The sequence below is a fragment of the Hypomesus nipponensis genome, chromosome 10 (genome assembly GCF_054491055.1).
Source record: "Hypomesus nipponensis isolate SF chromosome 10, ASM5449105v1, whole genome shotgun sequence".
In the NCBI taxonomy this organism is placed as follows: domain Eukaryota; kingdom Metazoa; phylum Chordata; class Actinopteri; order Osmeriformes; family Osmeridae; genus Hypomesus; species Hypomesus nipponensis.
This window is the reverse complement of record NC_140370.1, coordinates 9,675,548-9,697,054: the sequence shown is the minus strand read 5'-3', so window position 1 is coordinate 9,697,054 and position 21,507 is coordinate 9,675,548. Positions and strand designations below refer to the sequence as shown.

At 39.5% G+C, this 21,507-nt stretch overlaps 1 protein-coding gene across 1 annotated transcript; it reads left to right on the top strand.

Annotated features, from left to right (window-relative positions):
* The first annotated feature begins 1,744 nt into the window (after positions 1–1,744).
* On the top strand, positions 1,745–3,302 carry LOC146271576 (uncharacterized). The gene is made up of 4 exons (XM_084707594.1): positions 1,745–1,793; positions 1,914–2,248; positions 2,711–2,762; positions 2,944–3,302. Exons 1-4 carry the CDS (start codon positions 1,745–1,747, stop codon positions 3,300–3,302), a joined length of 795 nt encoding a protein of 264 aa, XP_084563720.1.
* The last annotated feature ends 18,205 nt before the right edge of the window (positions 3,303–21,507 follow it).

Below are 21,507 nucleotides of genomic sequence, written 5' to 3'. Positions count from 1 at the left end.
CCGAGCGCCGAGTGTTGTGAGGAGTCTCTTAAACGTACTCTGTGCGCCGCACACTGCGCAGTAATGTTATGATCTCGCCCACCACCCCAAGTTCATCACTCATTATTGCCCTGCATTCTGCCCACCCAATAATGTAGAATAATGCTCTCTGGAATGCTGGAGTTGAAGTTTACTGTGGTCACACCTTCAGCAAGCGCCAGGAAATTAGGAACCATAAAGTCATTTATATTTAGGAATAAATCCATAGGCAACCAATCAAGGGGACAGATTGAGTGCATTGGTTAGAGCATTTGACTACGAATCAGGAGGTTGCAGGTTCAAATCCTCTCTGTAAGTCACTTTGGATCAAAGTGTCTGCTTAATGAATACATTAAACATGTATTAACATGCAATTCCATGCTTTACAGTGACAACCAAGAAATATACTGAAGAACCTGGGAGGGGCAGCATTTCTCTGTAAATTCCTCCAGCACTTAACACAACTAGCCACCAACTTAGTCCAACCCCTCACATGTAAATACCACTTCAGCTCATCCCTTGGGAAACCCCAAATGATGTCCTTCAGATTTTCTTAAGATCACATTCTTTCTGCTTGCTGCATGCTACATCGCTGTGATGGGTATCTGTTTAGGACTTTCTCTGAATAGGTCCTTTTTTATTTGAGCTACTTGCAGTCTACATACATCTTTTTGGGGGAACTATTTAGTTTGACAAAAATAACAATGACAAACAATGGGATAGTAATACTATATTTTAAGACTGCACAGGTGAAGATGTGGTTGATCAACAGTGAGGACAAGTCATTGCTCTCGAAGGAGGGCAGGTTACACAAGAACTACCAGTACAACACTAGCTGTTCCAATCCTGCCCTGTTCTGGTACATCCAGCTGACCAGCCACTGTCCTTAGTGTGTCCTCATGTGAGGTAAGTATGGATCCCTGAGTTAAAGGAAAGATTATTTTCCAGTTTGGATTCAGCCTTGTGATCAGTTCCTTTAGGCGTTCAAAGCCTGCAGCTGACTGATTTTTCCGTATTCTTCTGTGCTCTGAGGCACACGATGACTACAGTTGAATTAATCCCTATACAAAAACACAGGAGAGAGAAAGGTTTTAAGAGGACACTAATAATGACAACCAACTGACTGACTAAAAATCAACAAATTAATATTTGTCAAATAAAAAACGCATTTCTATTTGAAATGTCATTTAAAATACAAAGACTTTACAAGATTTGAAAAAGAAGACATTTTAAGTCTCAGACACAAAAGGTGACTGAAGAATAGTCATTTCATGATACATAGAAGAGAGTGTATTGGTTCTCTTTCTCTTCATACTCATCCTTCTACTGACATGACATATTGGTTGAAGAACATTGTGATATTTACATTATGTCTTGTTATGAAACAATCAATTTAAATTGTGTGCCATTAAAATATCCAACAATCTTATGTTTTCTTATGTTCTTTCATAAATGTTCCTGTTCTGACACCTTTAGAGAAGACACAGATTTACTCAGATGGCTGGAGATGTGACTATAGAAGGAGAAACAATGTACATTTGAAACAACTGACAGAAGTCCATATCTGTTGGAGTATATGCTGAAAAGGTTCACTTTTAGTGAAGAGAAGAGAACACAAACTAATCAATGAATTACTGAATTGGCAAAATCCAATCAGGGCTAAGTCCAGACAGAAGAGGGTCTCCACCAGAGAGTTTGCTCTCTCTCCACCCATCTCAGTAAAGACATGAAGCAATGGCAGAGGAACCTACTAGTGATTCTAACTGTAACTTTTGGTATGACACTACTATACCTGTAACTGTGATTCATCGCATAATACTATATCCTCATGACGCTTTAAATGTTTTACCTAAGGAAAGACACAATAAACATTTTCATTTGTATCTCTTCCCCAGAATGCAGAGGTGAAGACAGTGTCACCCAGTCAGCAGAAGATTTGACTGCTACTGAGGGAGAGACAGTTACACTTGACTGTACATTTGAGACTACATCTTTAAATCTTGATCTATTCTGGTACAAGCTGGGGGTGAAGGAATTTCCCAGATACATGTTAAGAAAAGACCGTTATGGAGGAACAGACAACTCTGGTGCATGGACTGAAAGATTAAATGCCCATCTCAACTTCAGTGGCAAATCAGTTCCTCTGAGGATCCACAGTGTGCAGCTGTCTGACTCTGCTGTGTTTTACTGTGCTCTGAGGCCCACAGTGACTACAGGATATACAGCTGCTGTAAAATAAGCACAGGGGCCTTAAACAAGGGGAAAATATTTGAGTATGTAGCTTGATTTGTTGTTTACCCAATGTACTTAGTTATTCAACAGCAGTCACAGTCAAATGATGTGACTGACTCAAATCCAGATTTCTTTCTGGTACAAGCTGCAGGTGAAAGATTGTCTGAGATGTATGCTCAGATGTGAAATATGAGTAACAAAGAAACATGCTGAATTACATTTTTATCAAAGAAAACATATTTGTTTGAATAAATAAATGTTGTCTCTGTGGATGAGAGTTGTCATAGTATTTATGAGTTTGAAAAGCACAAGATTCCATACTGTACATATAAAAAGCAGCCGTAATTAAAAGCAGGGAATAGCACTTGAACATGTTGTTCTTCTACAATACTCCAACTGTCCTGTGATTCACACCTATAATAGTTTGCTGCTGTAAAGCATAAGCTCCTCCTCATGCAAGGATCAGTTTAAGCTACAGACATCACTTAACTTTAAAGTCCTGGTTTCAAGAGGTGTGTGTACCTGTACCACCCTAACAATCTCATCATCAGAATGCATGCTTGGCTGAACATTTTACTGATTCTCACTGCATTCCAATGTGGTACAATACAGCATAATACTTTTCCTTATTTTTACTAACTTCTGCTTGAATATTGTTGTCTGACCATAATGTTTTATCCTGTTCATTTTCAGGAATCAGAGGAGACAGTGTGACCCAGCCAACAGGACCTGTGACAGCTTTTGAGGGAGACGTAGCGATGCTCAACTGTACATTTGAGACCACAGATCCAAGTCCATACCTGTTATGGTACAAACAGGAAGCAACGGGCTCCCACAAGTTCGTACTGATGAGGTTAAGGCATGGATCTGGGAACAGTGACCCTGAGTTCAAGGAGAGATTTGATGCTACTCTGGGATCCACCTTGGTTCCTTTGAGGATCCAGAGTGTGCAGCTGTCTGACTCTGCTATCTACTACTGTGCTTTGAGGCCCACAGTGACTACATGTTATACAGTTCCTGTACAAAAACCTGCTGTGCTGCACAACACATGACAAGATTACTGAATATAAGAATATAATGCACTGTATATAGTCATGATATCATAGCAACATTTCCCCCAAAACAATCTAATGCATGTGTGCATTTAATATGAAATGATACTATATCTCTGTGATTTAAGTTGTATATAAAGCTGTTAACACGTTATTTCAAAAACATGAGTCGTTTGTAACAACCTCGAACCACTAGAGGGCACTATAACCATGACAATATCGTCCTTTACTTTTAAACTTCTTAATGGGAGACCTTCAAAGTGCCTGTAAATGACTGCTACCATAATCAACAAAGTTAGATTTTCTAACCATGCCAGAGAGAACAGTCGTTTGTTTATCCCCTTGCTATCTTTTTACAATGGTTGTGAAGAACTGGCTGTTCACTTTGACTGTATTTGCATCATTTGTCCTTGGTATGATATGCTAAGTATTATTTCCATAACCATAATTTATCAACAGAGTTACTTTTTTATAGAAATGTTTTCTTCTTGCAGAGACCAAATCAGTTGGAGACAGTGTCCGCCAGCCAAATAAATTTCTGGCAGCTCATGAAGGAGAGAGTGTAAGTCTGGACTGTAAATATGAGACAACTGCATCAGCACCATCACTCTTCTGGTATGTTAAGTACACTGAGGACCGCCCAAAATACGTCTTGCGAAAAGATGTGATCGGACCAGGGCACACTGATGAGGACTTCAAGGGGAAATTTGATGCCAATCTGACTTCTGCTGTCAGAACCGTTCCTCTGAGCATCCAGAGTGTGCAGCTATCTGACTCTGCTGTGTACTACTGTGCTCTGAGGCCCACAGTGACTAAAGGATATATTGCGTCATACAAGAACACTGGGGGGTAGCTGGGGTGTTTTGACATGTTTTCTACAAACAAAATAAAACAAATTCTTTAAATCAATCATGAGTGAGTGGAAACAACTTGAGGACACCTACTGGGTGTGTCACCATGTGTTCCACTGGGATCGTTCAATTTATTTGAACTGAATATAATTCAGTCTATACTGTTGGAAAGGCAACATTAAGTCAAAATGGAGACTAGCCAACAATGTCTGTATTCTGGTGGTAGGCCAGGATGCAGAGTGAATCAGGAAAGTTCCAGATATAAAATGTACAGCAAATGTTATAGTCCAGACTGAAGTAACTTCAGAAAGAGGAGGAAATAAGAAGTAATGTATCTTCTCATGATACATGTAGGTCTCCACCAGAGAGTTTGCTCTCTCTCCACCCACCCATCTCAGTAAAGACATGGAGCACTGGCAGAGGAACCCACTACTGATTCTAACTTTATCTTTTGGTATGACACTACTATATCTGTAACTGTAATTAACAATATCATATATCCTCATAATGCCTTAAATATTTTGGCTAATGAAATAATCCATACATTTTGTTTTTGTCTCTTTCCCAGAATCCAGAGGTGAAGACACTGTCACTCAGTCAACAGGAGTTCTGACTGCTACTGAGGGAGAGTGACAGTTACACTTGACTGTCATTTTGACAAAACTAGGGTGATTCAAATCCCAGTCTATTCTGGTACAAGATGGAGGTGAAGGACTTTCCCAGATACATGTTAAGACGGGACAAGTACACAGATAGAGACAATTCCAAAGCATTTCAAAAAGAAAGATTTGATGCTCACCTTGATAAAAAGATCAGTTCCTTTGAGGATCCAGAGTGTGCAGCTGTCTGATTCTGCTGTCTACTACTGTGCTGTGAGGCCCACACTGCTGTGCTGCACAACACAGGACAAGACAATGACTGAATATAACAGTGCTCAGTCATTTCATCACAATTATTGACACATGATGAAATCAAAGAAACAAACAAAATGGTCAAATTGAATTTCACGCACCATTTGTCTACTGGTACTGTGACGTGCCCCAGTCAGAGTAACAGAGGAAGGATTGACAGAAAACAGACACATGCAGCAGCTTGTGTGAAGATGGAGACCTGCCTCAGAGTTCGGATTATAATAATCACAACAGGGAAACAAAAGATAAACATTTTTCCTATAATTTTTTGTCTCTCAATAAAAGAAATAGAAGCTACTCCTTCTGTTTCCATCCACTGGAGTCATCTGTGGAGATCATCTGACCCCTTGTAGACAGAGAATCTCACACTGAGCTGCTGCTTTGACACAACCAGTAATCATGTTCTGCTTTTCTGGTTCAGACACTATCTGAACAAATCACCTCAGTTCATACTGTATAAAGGAGCCAGATACAAGAGTGGTACTGACCACATCCCTAGTAAACGTTATCAATCCACAATATCCACAACACATGAACAAAATGGAGTTGCTCTGTCAGATACAGCACTCTACTACTGTGCTCTGGGACTCAAGGTGCCCAAGGATGAATATGAGAGAGAATGTGACTGTCACTTAATAAATGTCTATATGCAGTCTAATGGGAGGGGCTTGAAATATAGCAGGAGTTGAAATTCTTCTCTGAAAGCTAAAACGTTCAGCTTCCACTTTTGTCGATGAGATAACTAACTTTAAATATGTTTGTCATCTGTTTAATTGTTTTATTTTCAGATCTAAAAGGTAAATTACAAAATCCTGTATTTATTATACAATCTGCAAATAAATTCAGTATTGGATAATTAGCACACAGATATAGTGAATAAACTACAAATTCACATTTACAGGTATCAGTTACGGACAAACAATCCAGCCAAACCAACATGACGTCTATGGAGAAGAAGGTCACCATGTTACTCTGTCCTGCAACTACTCCTCAGCCTACAGTCTTCTATGGTATAAGCAGTATCCAGGATCAGCTCCCCAGTTCCTCCTGCTCATCTTTCACGCCACTGGGACAAGAGCTAAGCCTCTGGACTCTCGCCTGTCTGCCAAACTGAACACAGAGAAGACCTGTGTAGAGCTGGAAATCTCCTCTGTTACAGTGACAGACTCTGCTCTGTACTACTGTGCTCTGGTGCCCACAGTGACAGGAAGCCCAGACACTGTACAAAAACCTCACTTAACCTGAATGTGAATTTTTTATGTTTGTTCCCCTTGCCTTTGGCAATAGTCCCATCAAGTGGTAATTTCAATGTATTACACAATGTCAAAAGTAGGAGTGTTTTGACCCTGACAAAGAAAACTGATTCATATCAGGGAGTTGATGTTGTGAAGGAAGATGACTCCTGGCAAAACATCTTGTCTTACAATCTGCACTATAATGTTGATTTTTAATGTTTTTCTATTTTGCATGTTATTTGGTAAGAATGAATTAAGGTCATACTTTATGTATTATGAGCAGAAAAACATTTGTACAAGGTCTGGCATACACTAAACACAATTGTATTTTGAATATCTTTTTTTCACAGGTTTGAGTGTTGAAGATACAATCACACCTGACAGAGACATAGTGACAGCTGAGAAGAGCACTACTGTTAAACTCTCCTGCACATATAGCAGTTCTTTCACCGACGGTCTGTTGTGGTACCGCCAGTATCCTGGATCAGCACCACAGTTCATCATACTAGACTATGCAGGGAGCATAACCAACCCAGTACCAGGACTGACTATCCGCAATGTCAAAGATCAGAAGCTTGTGGAACTTGAGATCTCCTCTGTTAAAGTGACAGACTCTGCTCTGTACTACTGTGCCCTGAAGCCCACAGTGACAGGAAGCCCAGACACACTGTACAAAAACTTGGCATTACCTCAGAGAGCTTTTAAATGCAACATCACCAAGACCAGCTGACAATTTTTTGTGAAGAGGAGGAGCTAGAACACATATTTGAATACAATCTTTTGGACAGATGAGATACTGTCTAGCATTTTTTGGTCAGTCCTACAAACTTTAAAGTAAATCATGTTCTTGTGTTTAATCTGGCTGGTCTGTAAATGGAACCTTGGTGAGTATCCTACATTTAAAATACAAGAATTTACAAATTTTGATATTTTAAGCCATTGGTGTGAACATATTTTATTTTTCATAACTAAACCAGTTCCATGAATGGTATTTTACTTAACGTCCTTAATTATTAAACAAACTCCCTTTTTAGCATATTCTGAGGATGTGATCACACCATTCACTGATGTTGTCCTGGCTTTGGAGGCAGACAGAGTCACTCTCTCCTGTAACTACTCTGGAACAGCTACTAGCCTCCAGTGGTATCTCCAGAATCCCAGATCAGCTCCACAGTTCCTCACCATGGAGCACATTAACATTAAACCTGGATTCTCTGTAAAACATGTGAGAGAGAAGAAACATGTTCACCTGGAGATCTCCTCTGCTAAAGTGACAGACTCTGGACTGTACTACTGTGCCTTGCAGCCCACAGTGACAGGAAGCCCAGACACACTGTACAAAAACTTACAGTCACAAAAGATGCAAAAGATAAATGGTAACAATTAGTTTTGACAACTGAAACACATTTTTTTTGTGTGAGATATAAGACTGGCCATAGCTGATTTACTGAATTCATATTGTACTGAGCATTTGTACAGTTATACTTAAAAATGAATACATTAGTTATATTTTTTTTACTGTACGATGACAGAATATGCATTGAACGCATTGATACACTCACATTATCTACAATTCACAGAAAACAATCATGAAATTGAAAATCTAAATGATCATAATCTTCCATCACTACTGAGTATCTCTTCACTACTGTACACCAAACCATGAATCTACCATAGAACACTTTTTCTTTGGTATGTTGCTCCTCCTCTTAACTGTAGAGGGAGCTTCATGGCAGAGTGATCCATACAGTATAAAATTATGCTCAGAAGAGAATAAGAATACTTTATTCTGCTTCAAGGCTACAACCTTTTCCCTTTTCATGCATTTACACAATGTTTTTTCAGAGAGGAAAGACCCATGTAGCAGTCTCTGTGAAGATGCAGACCTCTCTCAGAGTTCTGATTCTAATAATTACTACAGGTAAACATGATGTAGACATTTGTTGCGGGATCATCACTGTCACTACAATCAAATGAACAGGCTCGTTTACTGGCAACAAAAGAAGAAGAAATATCTATATACTGTATAATGATGGTGTGTTTTGCAGGACTCGTATGTGGAGATCATCTGACCCCTGAGAAGACTGAGGTCTCCTCCACTGAGGGACAATCTGTCACACTGAGCTGTTCCTATGAAACAAGCAGTAATTATGTTCGGCTTTACTGGTACAGACACTATCTGAATCAGGCACCTCAGTTCATACTGTATAAAGGAGCCAGAGATAGGAGTGATCAGGAACATATCCCTGATAAACGTTATCAATCCACAACATCCAGGACAAACACAAAACTTACTATCACAAAAGTGACTCTATCAGACACAGCTCTCTACTACTGTGCTCTTTATGACTACCCAGTAATACAAAGTCTAGAAGAGGCTGTACAAAAACATTTTCACCACAGATCCTTTGATCCCATAACAGGACAAACTTATCATTTAAACCACAATCTGATATCTCAGACGAACGACAAATATTCTGGGGTTATCAGGGAAATGTGGTCACACCTGTAGACTTTTTACCATCCACATTACAATGTATAACACATTTTGTGTAGTGGGACTCTTTGGAGCCCAAGGATGAATTTGAGAGTGAATGTTAGTGTCCCTCATGAATATTCATACAGCAAACTGTTTATTGGGAGGAGCTTAAAATTAAAGCAGTGGTGGAAATTCTTCTCTGAAAACTCAAACGTTCAGCTTCAACTGTTGCTCGTTGGCTAATTAACTTTAAACATGTTTGCTATCCGGTTAATTCCTTTATTTTCAGTCCTTAAAGGTAGATAACAACAACATGCATGTATTATTTAACCTGCTGGACAGATTCATTATAGGGTAATGAACAATACTGTTATGAAAAAACAAATTATTCTCAATTTCATATTTACAGGTTTCAGTAACGGACAAACCATCCAGCCAAACCAACATGAGGTCTATGGAGAAGAAGGTCACCATGTTACTCTGTCCTGCAACTACTCCTCAGCCCGCGATCTCTTATGGTATAAGCAGTATCCAGGATCAGCTCCCCAGTTCCTCCTGCTCATCCTTCACTCCACTGGGACAGGAGCTGAGCCTCTGGACTCTCGCCTGTCTGCCAAACAGAACACAGAGAAGACCTGTGTAGAGCTGGAAATCTACTCTGTTGAAGTGACAGACTCTGCTCTGTACTACTGTGCTTTGAGGCCCACAGTGACAGGAAACCCAGACACACTGTACAAAAACCTCACTTTACCTGAAAGTGAATTCATGATCTGTATTCTGACCTTGACATAGGAAACTGATTCATTTCCAGGAGTTGATGTTCTGAGGGAAGATCACTGTTAGCAATACACCTTGTCTAACAAGCTACACTATGATGTTGATCTTTATTATTTTGCAATTTTGCATGTTTATTGGTAAGAACAAGGTCTGACATAAGCTAAATTAACTTTACTTTCAAATGTATTATTGTTTAAACAGGTTTGAGTGTTGAAGATACAATCACACTGACAGAGCAATAGTGACAGCTGAAAAGAGCACTACTCTCCTGCACATATAGTAGCAGTTCTCTCACCAACAGTCTATTGTGGTACCGCTAGTATCCTGGATCAGCACAAAGTAGACTATGCAGGGATCATCACCAACCCAGTACCAGGACTGATTATCCGCTGAGTCAAAGATCAGAAGCTTGTGGAACTTGTGTTTTTTCATAACTCAACCAGTCATACTGATGATTGTGCATTCTTTAAACAATGCCAGTAGATGTTTTCTTCATGGGTCTAACATTGATCTATGGAACGTCTTGCCTCACTTGAGACTTGTAATTCCGAGCAAGCTCCTCCTACAATACAGTCCTTCAGTTTCAGTGAAAGCAAAAGTAAGTGTGAAAAACTACATTCCCTCAGTGTAGCGCACATGGACAATAAAACCATGAATCTTTCTCTAAACATTTTTGTTGTTCTGGCAGCAACTATCTTTGGTTTGAAAAAATGCATCCGATCTTGTTTTCTATTTAGTTTGCCTATATTTAGTGTATTCTTCCTTTACTGTGTAAATGCAAATATGTACATTTCTTTTTTCACAGAGTGCAGAGGACAAACCGAAAATGTGCGACAGTCTACAAGAGACTTGATCGCTGTCGAAGGACAATCTGCAACCTTGAATTGTGAATATAATGCCAGTACTACAAATGTATATTTATTCTGGTACCAACAGAAGGCTAATGGCATTCCTGAGTTTATACTGAGCAAATTCTCTTTTGTTTCATGTTTTGATGGTGCCCTGACCAATGAATGTCTCCACATAGCCAGGAGTTCTTGTTCTTCCTATGCATGTTTGGGTTCCCTCATTGTCAATAGTATTAAATATGTGCTCATGTATCATAATGACTTCAATGCACACTAAAACTGAAGGACCATAAAGTTGAGGGGAAATATACCATGTGTCATTAACGGACATTTCTCAGGAATGCATCAGATTTTTTATCCTATTGAAAAGTGTGATAACGTTAATATTTTGGGCTGGTCTACAATACCAATACTCCTGACTAGAACAATTGATTGTAGGTCTTCTTGTGACAATATGATATAATTTCTCTGAAGAACCTGGTGGGGGGCAGCATTTCACTGTAAAGTAAAGTCCTCAGGCACCTCATTCAGTACGAGCTACCAACTAACACATGTGCCAAATCAGTCCCTCCCTTAAGAGAATAAAGCATGTTCAATCTGAAAAGAAAAAGTCATAGGCTTCACTAGATTTAAATCTCAAACAGAAGAGGAGACGAGTGCATTCGCTCTCTTTCTCTTCACACCCATCCCACTAGACATGAAACATTGGCTGGAGAACCTACTGATTCTTATATTATGTCTTGGTATGAAACTAACTATCTGTGTTCCATTAAAATATCCAACAATCCTATGTTTTCTGTTCTTTCATGTTCTTCTTATGGGACCTTTGTGTTTTGCTTTATTAGACTGCAGAGGAGAAGACACAGTTACTCAGATGGCTGGAGATGACACTGCTATAGAGGGAGAGACAATGACCCTTAACTGTACATTTAAAACCACTGACAGAAGTCCATATCTGTTCTGGTAAAAGCATGGAGAGGAAGTACCCTGAGTAGATATGGAAGAGGTTCACTTTTAGTGGAGGAGAGAACACTAAATAATCAATGAATTACTGAATTGGCAAAATCCAATCAGGACTAAGTCCATACAGAAGAGGAGGAGATGAGAAGGAATGTATCTTCTCATGATACATGTCGGTCTCCACCAGAGAGTTTGCTCTCTCTCCACCCATCTCAGTAAAGACATGGAGCACTGGCAGAGGAACCTACTACTGATTCTAACTTTATCTTTTGGTATGACACTACTACACCTGTAACTGTGATAAATAGCATAATACTATATCCTCATGATGCTTTAAATGTTTTAACTGATGAAAGACACAATAAACATTTGTTTCTCTTCCCCAGAATGCAGAGGTGAAGACAGTGTCACCCAGTCTGCAGAAGTTCTTACTGCTACTGAGGGGGAGACAGTTACACTTGACTGTACATTTGAGACTACATCTTCAAATACCTATCTATTCTGGTACAAGATGGGGCTGAAGGAATTTCCCAGATACATGTTAAGAAAAGACCGTTATGGAGGAACAGACAACTCTGGTGCATGGACTGAAAGATTCAATGCCCATCTCAACTTCAGTGGCAAATCAGTTCCTCTGAGGATCCACAGTGTGCAGCTGTCTGACTCTGCTGTGTTCTACTGTGCTCTGAGGCCCACAGTGACTACAGGATATACAGCTGCTGTACAATAAGCACAGGGGCACGGAAGTGTTTTAACAAGGGGAAACATTTTTTGTAAGTTGCTTGATTTGTTGTTTACCCAATTTATGTATTACTCAACAGCAGTCACAGTCAAATGATGTGACTGATTCAAATCCAGATTTATTTCTGGTACAAGCTGTAGGTGAAAGATTGTCTGAGACGTATGCTCAGATGTGAAAGATGAATAACAAAGAATTCTGCAGAATTACATTTTAATTAAAGAAAATGTATTTGTTTGAATAAATACATGTTCTCTATGTGGATGAGAGTTGTCATAGGATTTATGAGTCTGAAAAGCACAATATTCCATACTCTACTCATAAAAAGCAGTCATAAATAAAAACAGGGAATAGCACTATAACACGTTGTTCTTCTAAATTTCTCCAACTCTTCTGTGATTCACACTTATAATAGTTTGCTGTTGTAAAGCATAAGCTCCTCCTCATTCAAGGATCAGTTCAAGCTACAGACATCACTTAACTTTAAAGTCCGGGTTTTCAAGAGGTGTGTGTCTGTACCACCCTAACAATCTCATCATCAGAATGCATGCTTGGCTGAACATTTTACTGATTCTCACTGCATTCCAATGTGGTACAGTACAGCATCATCCTTTCCTTTTTTTTGACCAACTCTGCTTGAATATTGATGTCTGACCATAATGTTTTATCCTGTTCATTTTCAGGAATCAGAGGAGACAGTGTGACCCAGCCAACAGGACCTGTGACAGCTGTTGAGGGAGATGTAGCTGTGCTCAACTGTACATTTGAGACCACAGATTCAAGTCCATACCTGTTCTGGTACAAACAGGAAGCAACTGGCTCCCCCAAGTTTGTACTGATGAGGTTAAGGTATGGGTCTGGGAACAGTGACCCTGAGTTCAAGGAGAGATTTGATGCTACTCTGGGATCCACCTTGGTTCCTTTGAGGATCCAGAGTGTGCAGCTCTCTGACTCTGCTATCTACTACTGTGCTTTGAGGCCCACAGTGACTACATGTTATACAGTTCCTGTACAAAAACCTGCTGTCCTGCACAACACATGACAAGATTACTGAGTATACGAATATAATGCACTGTATATAGTCATAATATCATAGCAACATTTCCCCTAAAACAATCTATTAGATATGTGCATTTAATATGAAATGATACTGTATCTCTGTGATTAAACTTGTATATACAGCCTTTTAAACTGTTAACACGTTATTTCAAAAACATGAGTCGTTTGTAACAACCTCAAACCACCAGAGGGCACTATAACCAAGACAATATCGTCCTTTACTTCGAAACTTCTTAATGGAAGACCTTCGAAGTGCCTGTAAATGACTGCTACCATAATCAACAAAGTTAGATTTTCTAACCATACCAGAGAGACCCAGACAACAGTCGTTTGTTTATAGCCTTGCTATCTTTTTACAATGGTTGTGAAGAACTGGCTGTTCACTTTGACTGTATTTGCATCATTTGTCCTTGGTATGATATGCTAAGTATTATTTCCATAACCATAATTTATCAACAGAGTTATTTTTTATAGAAATGTTTTCTTCTTGCAGAGACCAAACCAGCTGGAGACAGTGTCAGTCAGCCAAATAAACTTTTGGCAGCTCATGAAGGAGAGAGTGTAAGTCTGGACTGTAAATATGAGACAACTGCATCAGCACCATCACTCTTCTGGTATGTTAAGTACACTGAGGACCGCCCAAAATACGTCTTGCGAAAAGATGTGATCGGAGCAGGGCACACTGATGAGGACTTCAAGGGGAAATTTGATGCCAATCTGACTTCTGCTGTCAGAACCGTTCCTCTGAGCATCCAGAGTGTGCAGCTATCTGACTCTGCTGTGTACTACTGTGCTCTGAGGCCCACAGTGACTAAAGGATATATTGCGTCATACAAGAACACTGGGGGGTAGCTGGGGTGTTTTGACATGTTTTCTACAAACAAAATAAAACAAATTCTTTAAATCGTGAGTGAGTGGAAACAACTTGAGGATACCTACTGGGTGTGTCACCATGTGTTCCACTGGGATCGTTCAATTTATTTGAACTCAATATAATTCAGTCTATACTGTTGGAAAGGCAACATTAAGTCAAAATGGAGACTAGCCAACAATGTCTGTATTCTGGTGGTAGGCCAGGCTGCAGAGTGAATCAGGAAAGTTCCAGATATAAAATGTACAGCAAATGTTATAGTCCAGACTGAAGTAACTTCAGAAAGAGGAGGAAATAAGAAGGAATGTATCTTCTCATGATACATGTAGGTCTTCACCAGAGAGTTTGCTCTCTCTCCACCCACCCATCTCAGTAAAGACATGGAGCACTGGCAGAGGAACCCACTACTGATTCTAACTTTATCTTTTGGTATGACACTACTATATCTGTAACTGTAATTAACAATATCATATATCCTCATAATGCCTTAAATATTTTGGCTGATGAAATAATCCATACATTTTGTTTTTGTCTCTTTCCCAGAATCCAGAGGTGAAGACACTGTCACTCAGTCAACAGGAGTTCTGACTGCTACTGAGGGAGAGTGACAGTTACACTTGACTGTCATTTTGACAAAACTAGGGTGATTCAAATCCCAGTCTATTCTGGTACAAGATGGAGGTGAAGGACTTTCCCAGATACATGTTAAGACGGGACAAGTACACAGATAGAGACAATTCCAAAGCATTTCAAAAAGAAAGATTTGATGCTCACCTTGATAAAAAGATCAGTTCCTTTGAGGACCCAGAGTGTGCAGCTGTCTGATTCTGCTGTCTACTACTGTGCTGTGAGGCCCACAATGCTGTGCTGCACAACACAGGACAAGACAATGACTGAATATAACAGTGCTCAGTCATTTCATCACAATTATTGACACATGATGAAATCAAAGAAACAAACAAAATGGTCAAATTGAATTTCACGCACCATTTGTCTACTGGTACTGTGACGTGCCCCAGTCAGAGTAACAGAGGAAGGATTGACAGAAAACAGACACATGCAGCAGCTTGTGTGAAGATGGAGACCTGCCTCAGAGTTCGGATTATAATAATCACAACAGGGAAACAAAAGATAAACATTTTTCCTATAATTTTTTGTCTCTCAATAAAAGAAATAGAAGCTACTCCTTCTGTTTCCATCCACAGGAGTCATCTGTGGAGATCATCTGACCCCTTGTAGACAGAGAATCTCACACTGAGCTGCTGCTTTGACACAACCAGTAATCATGTTCTGCTTTTCTGGTTCAGACACTATCTGAACAAATCACCTCAGTTCATACTGTATAAAGGAGCCAGATACAAGAGTGGTACTGACCACATCCCTAGTAAACGTTATCAATCCACAATATCCACAACACATGAACAAAATGGAGTTGCTCTGTCAGATACAGCACTCTACTACTGTGCTCTGGGACTCAAGGTGCCCAAGGATGAATATGAGAGAGAATGTGACTGTCACTTAATAAATGTCTATATGCAGTCTAATGGGAGGGGCTTGAAATATAGCAGGAGTTGAAATTCTTCTCTGAAAGCTCAAACGTTCAGCTTCCACTTTTGTCGATGAGATAACTAACTTTAAATATGTTTGTCATCTGTTTAATTGTTTTATTTTCAGATCTAAAAGGTAAATTACAAAATCCTGTATTTATTATACAATCTGCAAATAAATTCAGTATTGGATAATTAGCACACAGATATAGTGAATAAACTACAAATTCACATTTACAGGTATCAGTTACGGACAAACAATCCAGCCAAACCAACATGACGTCTATGGAGAAGAAGGTCACCATGTTACTCTGTCCTGCAACTACTCCTCAGCCTACAGTCTTCTATGGTATAAGCAGTATCCAGGATCAGCTCCCCAGTTCCTCCTGCTCATCTTTCACGCCACTGGGACAAGAGCTAAGCCTCTGGACTCTCGCCTGTCTGCCAAACTGAACACAGAGAAGACCTGTGTAGAGCTGGAAATCTCCTCTGTTACAGTGACAGACTCTGCTCTGTACTACTGTGCTCTGGTGCCCACAGTGACAGGAAGCCCAGACACTGTACAAAAACCTCACTTAACCTGAATGTGAATTTTTTATGTTTGTTCCCCTTGCCTTTGGCAATAGTCCCATCAAGTGGTAATTTCAATGTATTACACAATGTCAAAAGTAGGAGTGTTTTGACCCTGACAAAGAAAACTGATTCATATCAGGGAGTTGATGTTTTGAAGGAAGATGACTCCTGGCAAAACATCTTGTCTTACAATCTGCACTATAATGTTGATTTTTAATGTTTTTCTATTTTGCATGTTATTTGGTAAGAATGAATTAAGGTCATACTTTATGTATTATGAGCAGAAAAACATTTGTACAAGGTCTGGCATACACTAAACACAATTGTATTTTGAATATCTTTTTTTCACAGGTTTGAGTGTTGAAGATACAATCACACCTGACAGAGACATAGTGACAGCTGAGAAGAGCACTACTGTTAAACTCTCCTGCACATATAGCAGTTCTTTCACCGACGGTCTGTTGTGGTACCGCCAGTATCCTGGATCAGCACCACAGTTCATCATACTAGACTATGCAGGGAGCATAACCAACCCAGTACCAGGACTGACTATCCGCAATGTCAAAGATCAGAAGCTTGTGGAACTTGAGATCTCCTCTGTTAAAGTGACAGACTCTGCTCTGTACTACTGTGCCCTGAAGCCCACAGTGACAGGAAGCCCAGACACACTGTACAAAAACTTGGCATTACCTCAGAGAGCTTTTAAATGCAACATCACCAAGACCAGCTGACAATTTTTTGTGAAGAGGAGGAGCTAGAACACATATTTGAATACAATCTTTTGGACAGATGAGATACTGTCTAGCATTTTTTGGTCAGTCCTACAAACTTTAAAGTAAATCATGTTCTTGTGTTTAATCTGGCTGGTCTGTAAATGGAACCTTGGTGAGTATCCTACATTTAAAATACAAGAATTTACAAATTTTGATATTTTAAGCCATTGGTGTGAACATATTTTATTTTTCATAACTAAACCAGTTCCATGAATGGTATTTTACTTAACGTCCTTAATTATTAAACAAACTCCCTTTTTAGCATATTCTGAGGATGTGATCACACCATTCACTGATGTTGTCCTGGCTTTGGAGGCAGACAGAGTCACTCTCTCCTGTAACTACTCTGGAACAGCTACTAGCCTCCAGTGGTATCTCCAGAATCCCAGATCAGCTCCACAGTTCCTCACCATGGAGCACATTAACATTAAACCTGGATTCTCTGTAAAACATGTGAGAGAGAAGAAACATGTTCACCTGGAGATCTCCTCTGCTAAAGTGACAGACTCTGGACTGTACTACTGTGCCTTGCAGCCCACAGTGACAGGAAGCCCAGACACACTGTACAAAAACTTACAGTCACAAAAGATGCAAAAGATAAATGGTAACAATTAGTTTTGACAACTGAAACACATTTTTTTTGTGTGAGATATAAGACTGGCCATAGCTGATTTACTGAATTCATATTGTACTGAGCATTTGTACAGTTATACTTAAAAATGAATACATTAGTTATATTTTTTTTACTGTACGATGACAGAATATGCATTGAACGCATTGATACACTCACATTATCTACAATTCACAGAAAACAATCATGAAATTGAAAATCTAAATGATCATAATCTTCCATCACTACTGAGTATCTCTTCACTACTGTACACCAAACCATGAATCTACCATAGAACACTTTTTCTTTGGTATGTTGCTCCTCCTCTTAACTGTAGAGGGAGCTTCATGGCAGAGTGATCCATACAGTATAAAATTATGCTCAGAAGAGAATAAGAATACTTTATTCTGCTTCAAGGCTACAACCTTTTCCCTTTTCATGCATTTACACAATGTTTTTTCAGAGAGGAAAGACCCATGTAGCAGTCTCTGTGAAGATGCAGACCTCTCTCAGAGTTCTGATTCTAATAATTACTACAGGTAAACATGATGTAGACATTTGTTGCGGGATCATCACTGTCACTACAATCAAATGAACAGGCTCGTTTACTGGCAACAAAAGAAGAAGAAATATCTATATACTGTATAATGATGGTGTGTTTTGCAGGACTCGTATGTGGAGATCATCTGACCCCTGAGAAGACTGAGGTCTCCTCCACCGAGGGACAATCTGTCACACTGAGCTGCTCCTATGAAACAAGCAGTAATTATGTTCGGCTTTACTGGTACAGACACTATCTGAATCAGGCACCTCAGTTCATACTGTATAAAGGAGCCAGAGATAGGAGTGATCAGGAACATATCCCTGATAAACGTTATCAATCCACAACATCCAGGACAAACACAAAACTTACTATCACAAAAGTGACTCTATCAGACACAGCTCTCTACTACTGTGCTCTTTATGACTACCCAGTAATACAAAGTCTAGAAGAGGCTGTACAAAAACATTTTCACCACAGATCCTTTGATCCCATAACAGGACAAACTTATCATTTAAACCACAATCTGATATCTCAGACGAACGACAAATATTCTGGGGTTATCAGGGAAATGTGGTCACACCTGTAGACTTTTTACCATCCACATTACAATGTATAACACATTTTGTGTAGTGGGACTCTTTGGAGCCCAAGGATGAATTTGAGAGTGAATGTTAGTGTCCCTCATGAATATTCATACAGCAAACTGTTTATTGGGAGGAGCTTAAAATTAAAGCAGTGGTGGAAATTCTTCTCTGAAAACTCAAACGTTCAGCTTCAACTGTTGCTCGTTGGCTAATTAACTTTAAACATGTTTGCTATCCGGTTAATTCCTTTATTTTCAGTCCTTAAAGGTAGATAACAACAACATGCATGTATTATTTAACCTGCTGGACAGATTCATTATAGGGTAATGAACAATACTGTTATGAAAAAACAAATTATTCTCAATTTCATATTTACAGGTTTCAGTAACGGACAAACCATCCAGCCAAACCAACATGAGGTCTATGGAGAAGAAGGTCACCATGTTACTCTGTCCTGCAACTACTCCTCAGCCCGCGATCTTCTATGGTATAAGCAGTATCCAGGATCAGCTCCCCAGTTCCTCCTGCTCATCCTTCACTCCACTGGGACAGGAGCTGAGCCTCTGGACTCTCGCCTGTCTGCCAAACAGAACACAGAGAAGACCTGTGTAGAGCTGGAAATCTACTCTGTTGAAGTGACAGACTCTGCTCTGTACTACTGTGCTTTGAGGCCCACAGTGACAGGAAACCCAGACACACTGTACAAAAACCTCACTTTACCTGAAAGTGAATTCATGATCTGTCATTTCCCAATGTCAAAAGTAGGAGTATTCTGACCTTGACATAGGAAACTGATTCATTTCCAGGAGTTGATGTTCTGAGGGAAGATCACTGTTAGCAATACACCTTGTCTAACAAGCTACACTATGATGTTGATCTTTATTATTTTGCAATTTTGCATGTTTATTGGTAAGAACAAGGTCTGACATAAGCTAAATTAACTTTACTTTCAAATGTGTTATTGTTTAAACAGGTTTGAGTGTTGAAGATACAATCACACTGACAGAGCAATAGTGACAGCTGAAAAGAGCACTACTCTCCTGCACATATAGTAGCAGTTCTCTCACCAACAGTCTATTGTGGTACCGCTAGTATCCTGGATCAGCACAAAGTAGACTATGCAGGGATCATCACCAACCCAGTACCAGGACTGATTATCCGCTGAGTCAAAGATCAGAAGCTTGTGGAACTTGTGTTTTTTCATAACTCAACCAGTCATACTGATGATTGTGCATTCTTTAAACAATGCCAGTAGATGTTTTCTTCATGGGTCTAACATTGATCTATGGAACGTCTTGCCTCACTTGAGACTTGTAATTCCGAGCAAGCTCCTCCTACAATACAGTCCTTCAGTTTCAGTGAAAGCAAAAGTAAGTGTGAAAAACTACATTCCCTCAGTGTAGCGCACATGGACAATAAAACCATGAATCTTTCTCTAAACATTTTTGTTGTTCTGGCAGCAACTATCTTTGGTTTGAAAAAATGCATCCGATCTTGTTTTCTATTTAGTTTGCCTATATTTAGTGTATTCTTCCTTTACTGTGTAAATGCAAATATGTACATTTCTTTTTTCACAGAGTGCAGAGGACAAACCGAAAATGTGCGACAGTCTACAAGAGACTTGATCGCTGTCGAAGGACAATCTGCAACCTTGAATTGTGAATATAATGCCAGTACTACAAATGTATATTTATTCTGGTACCAACAGAAGGCTAATGGCATTCCTGAGTTTATACTGAGCAAATTCTCTTTTGTTTCATGTTTTGATGGTGCCCTGACCAATGAATGTCTCCACATAGCCAGGAGTTCTTGTTCTTCCTATGCATGTTTGGGTTCCCTCATTGTCAATAGTATTAAATATGTGCTCATGTATCATAATGACTTCAATGCACACTAAAACTGAAGGACCATAAAGTTGAGGGGAAATATACCATGTGTCATTAACGGACATTTCTCAGGAATGCATCAGATTTTTTATCCTATTGAAAAGTGTGATAACGTTAATATTTTGGGCTGGTCTACAATACCAATACTCCTGACTAGAACAATTGATTGTAGGTCTTCTTGTGACAATATGATATAATTTCTCTGAAGAACCTGGTGGGGGGCAGCATTTCACTGTAAAGTAAAGTCCTCAGGCACCTCATTCAGTACGAGCTACCAACTAACACATGTGCCAAATCAGTCCCTCCCTTAAGAGAATAAAGCATGTTCAATCTGAAAAGAAAAAGTCATAGGCTTCACTAGATTTAAATCTCAAACAGAAGAGGAGACGAGTGCATTCGCTCTCTTTCTCTTCACACCCATCCCACTAGACATGAAACATTGGCTGGAGAACCTACTGATTCTTATATTATGTCTTGGTATGAAACTAACTATCTGTGTTCCATTAAAATATCCAACAATCCTATGTTTTCTGTTCTTTCATGTTCTTCTTATGGGACCTTTGTGTTTTGCTTTATTAGACTGCAGAGGAGAAGACACAGTTACTCAGATGGCTGGAGATGACACTGCTATAGAGGGAGAGACAATGACCCTTAACTGTACATTTAAAACCACTGACAGAAGTCCATATCTGTTCTGGTAAAAGCATGGAGAGGAAGTACCCTGAGTAGATATGGAAGAGGTTCACTTTTAGTGGAGGAGAGAACACTAAATAATCAATGAATTACTGAATTGGCAAAATCCAATCAGGACTAAGTCCATACAGAAGAGGAGGAGATGAGAAGGAATGTATCTTCTCATGATACATGTCGGTCTCCACCAGAGAGTTTGCTCTCTCTCCACCCATCTCAGTAAAGACATGGAGCACTGGCAGAGGAACCTACTACTGATTCTAACTTT

Coding starts and splice junctions, on each gene's coding strand:
- LOC146271576 (XM_084707594.1), top strand. CDS start 1,745: ATGAAGCAATGGCAGAGGAACCTACTAGTGATTCTAACTGTAACTTTT. Junction 1,794..1,913: donor GATTCTAACTGTAACTTTTG/GTATGACACTAC, acceptor TCTCTTCCCCAG/AATGCAGAGGTGAAGACAGT. Junction 2,763..2,943: donor TAAAGTCCTGGTTTCAAGAG/GTGTGTGTACCT, acceptor GTTCATTTTCAG/GAATCAGAGGAGACAGTGTG.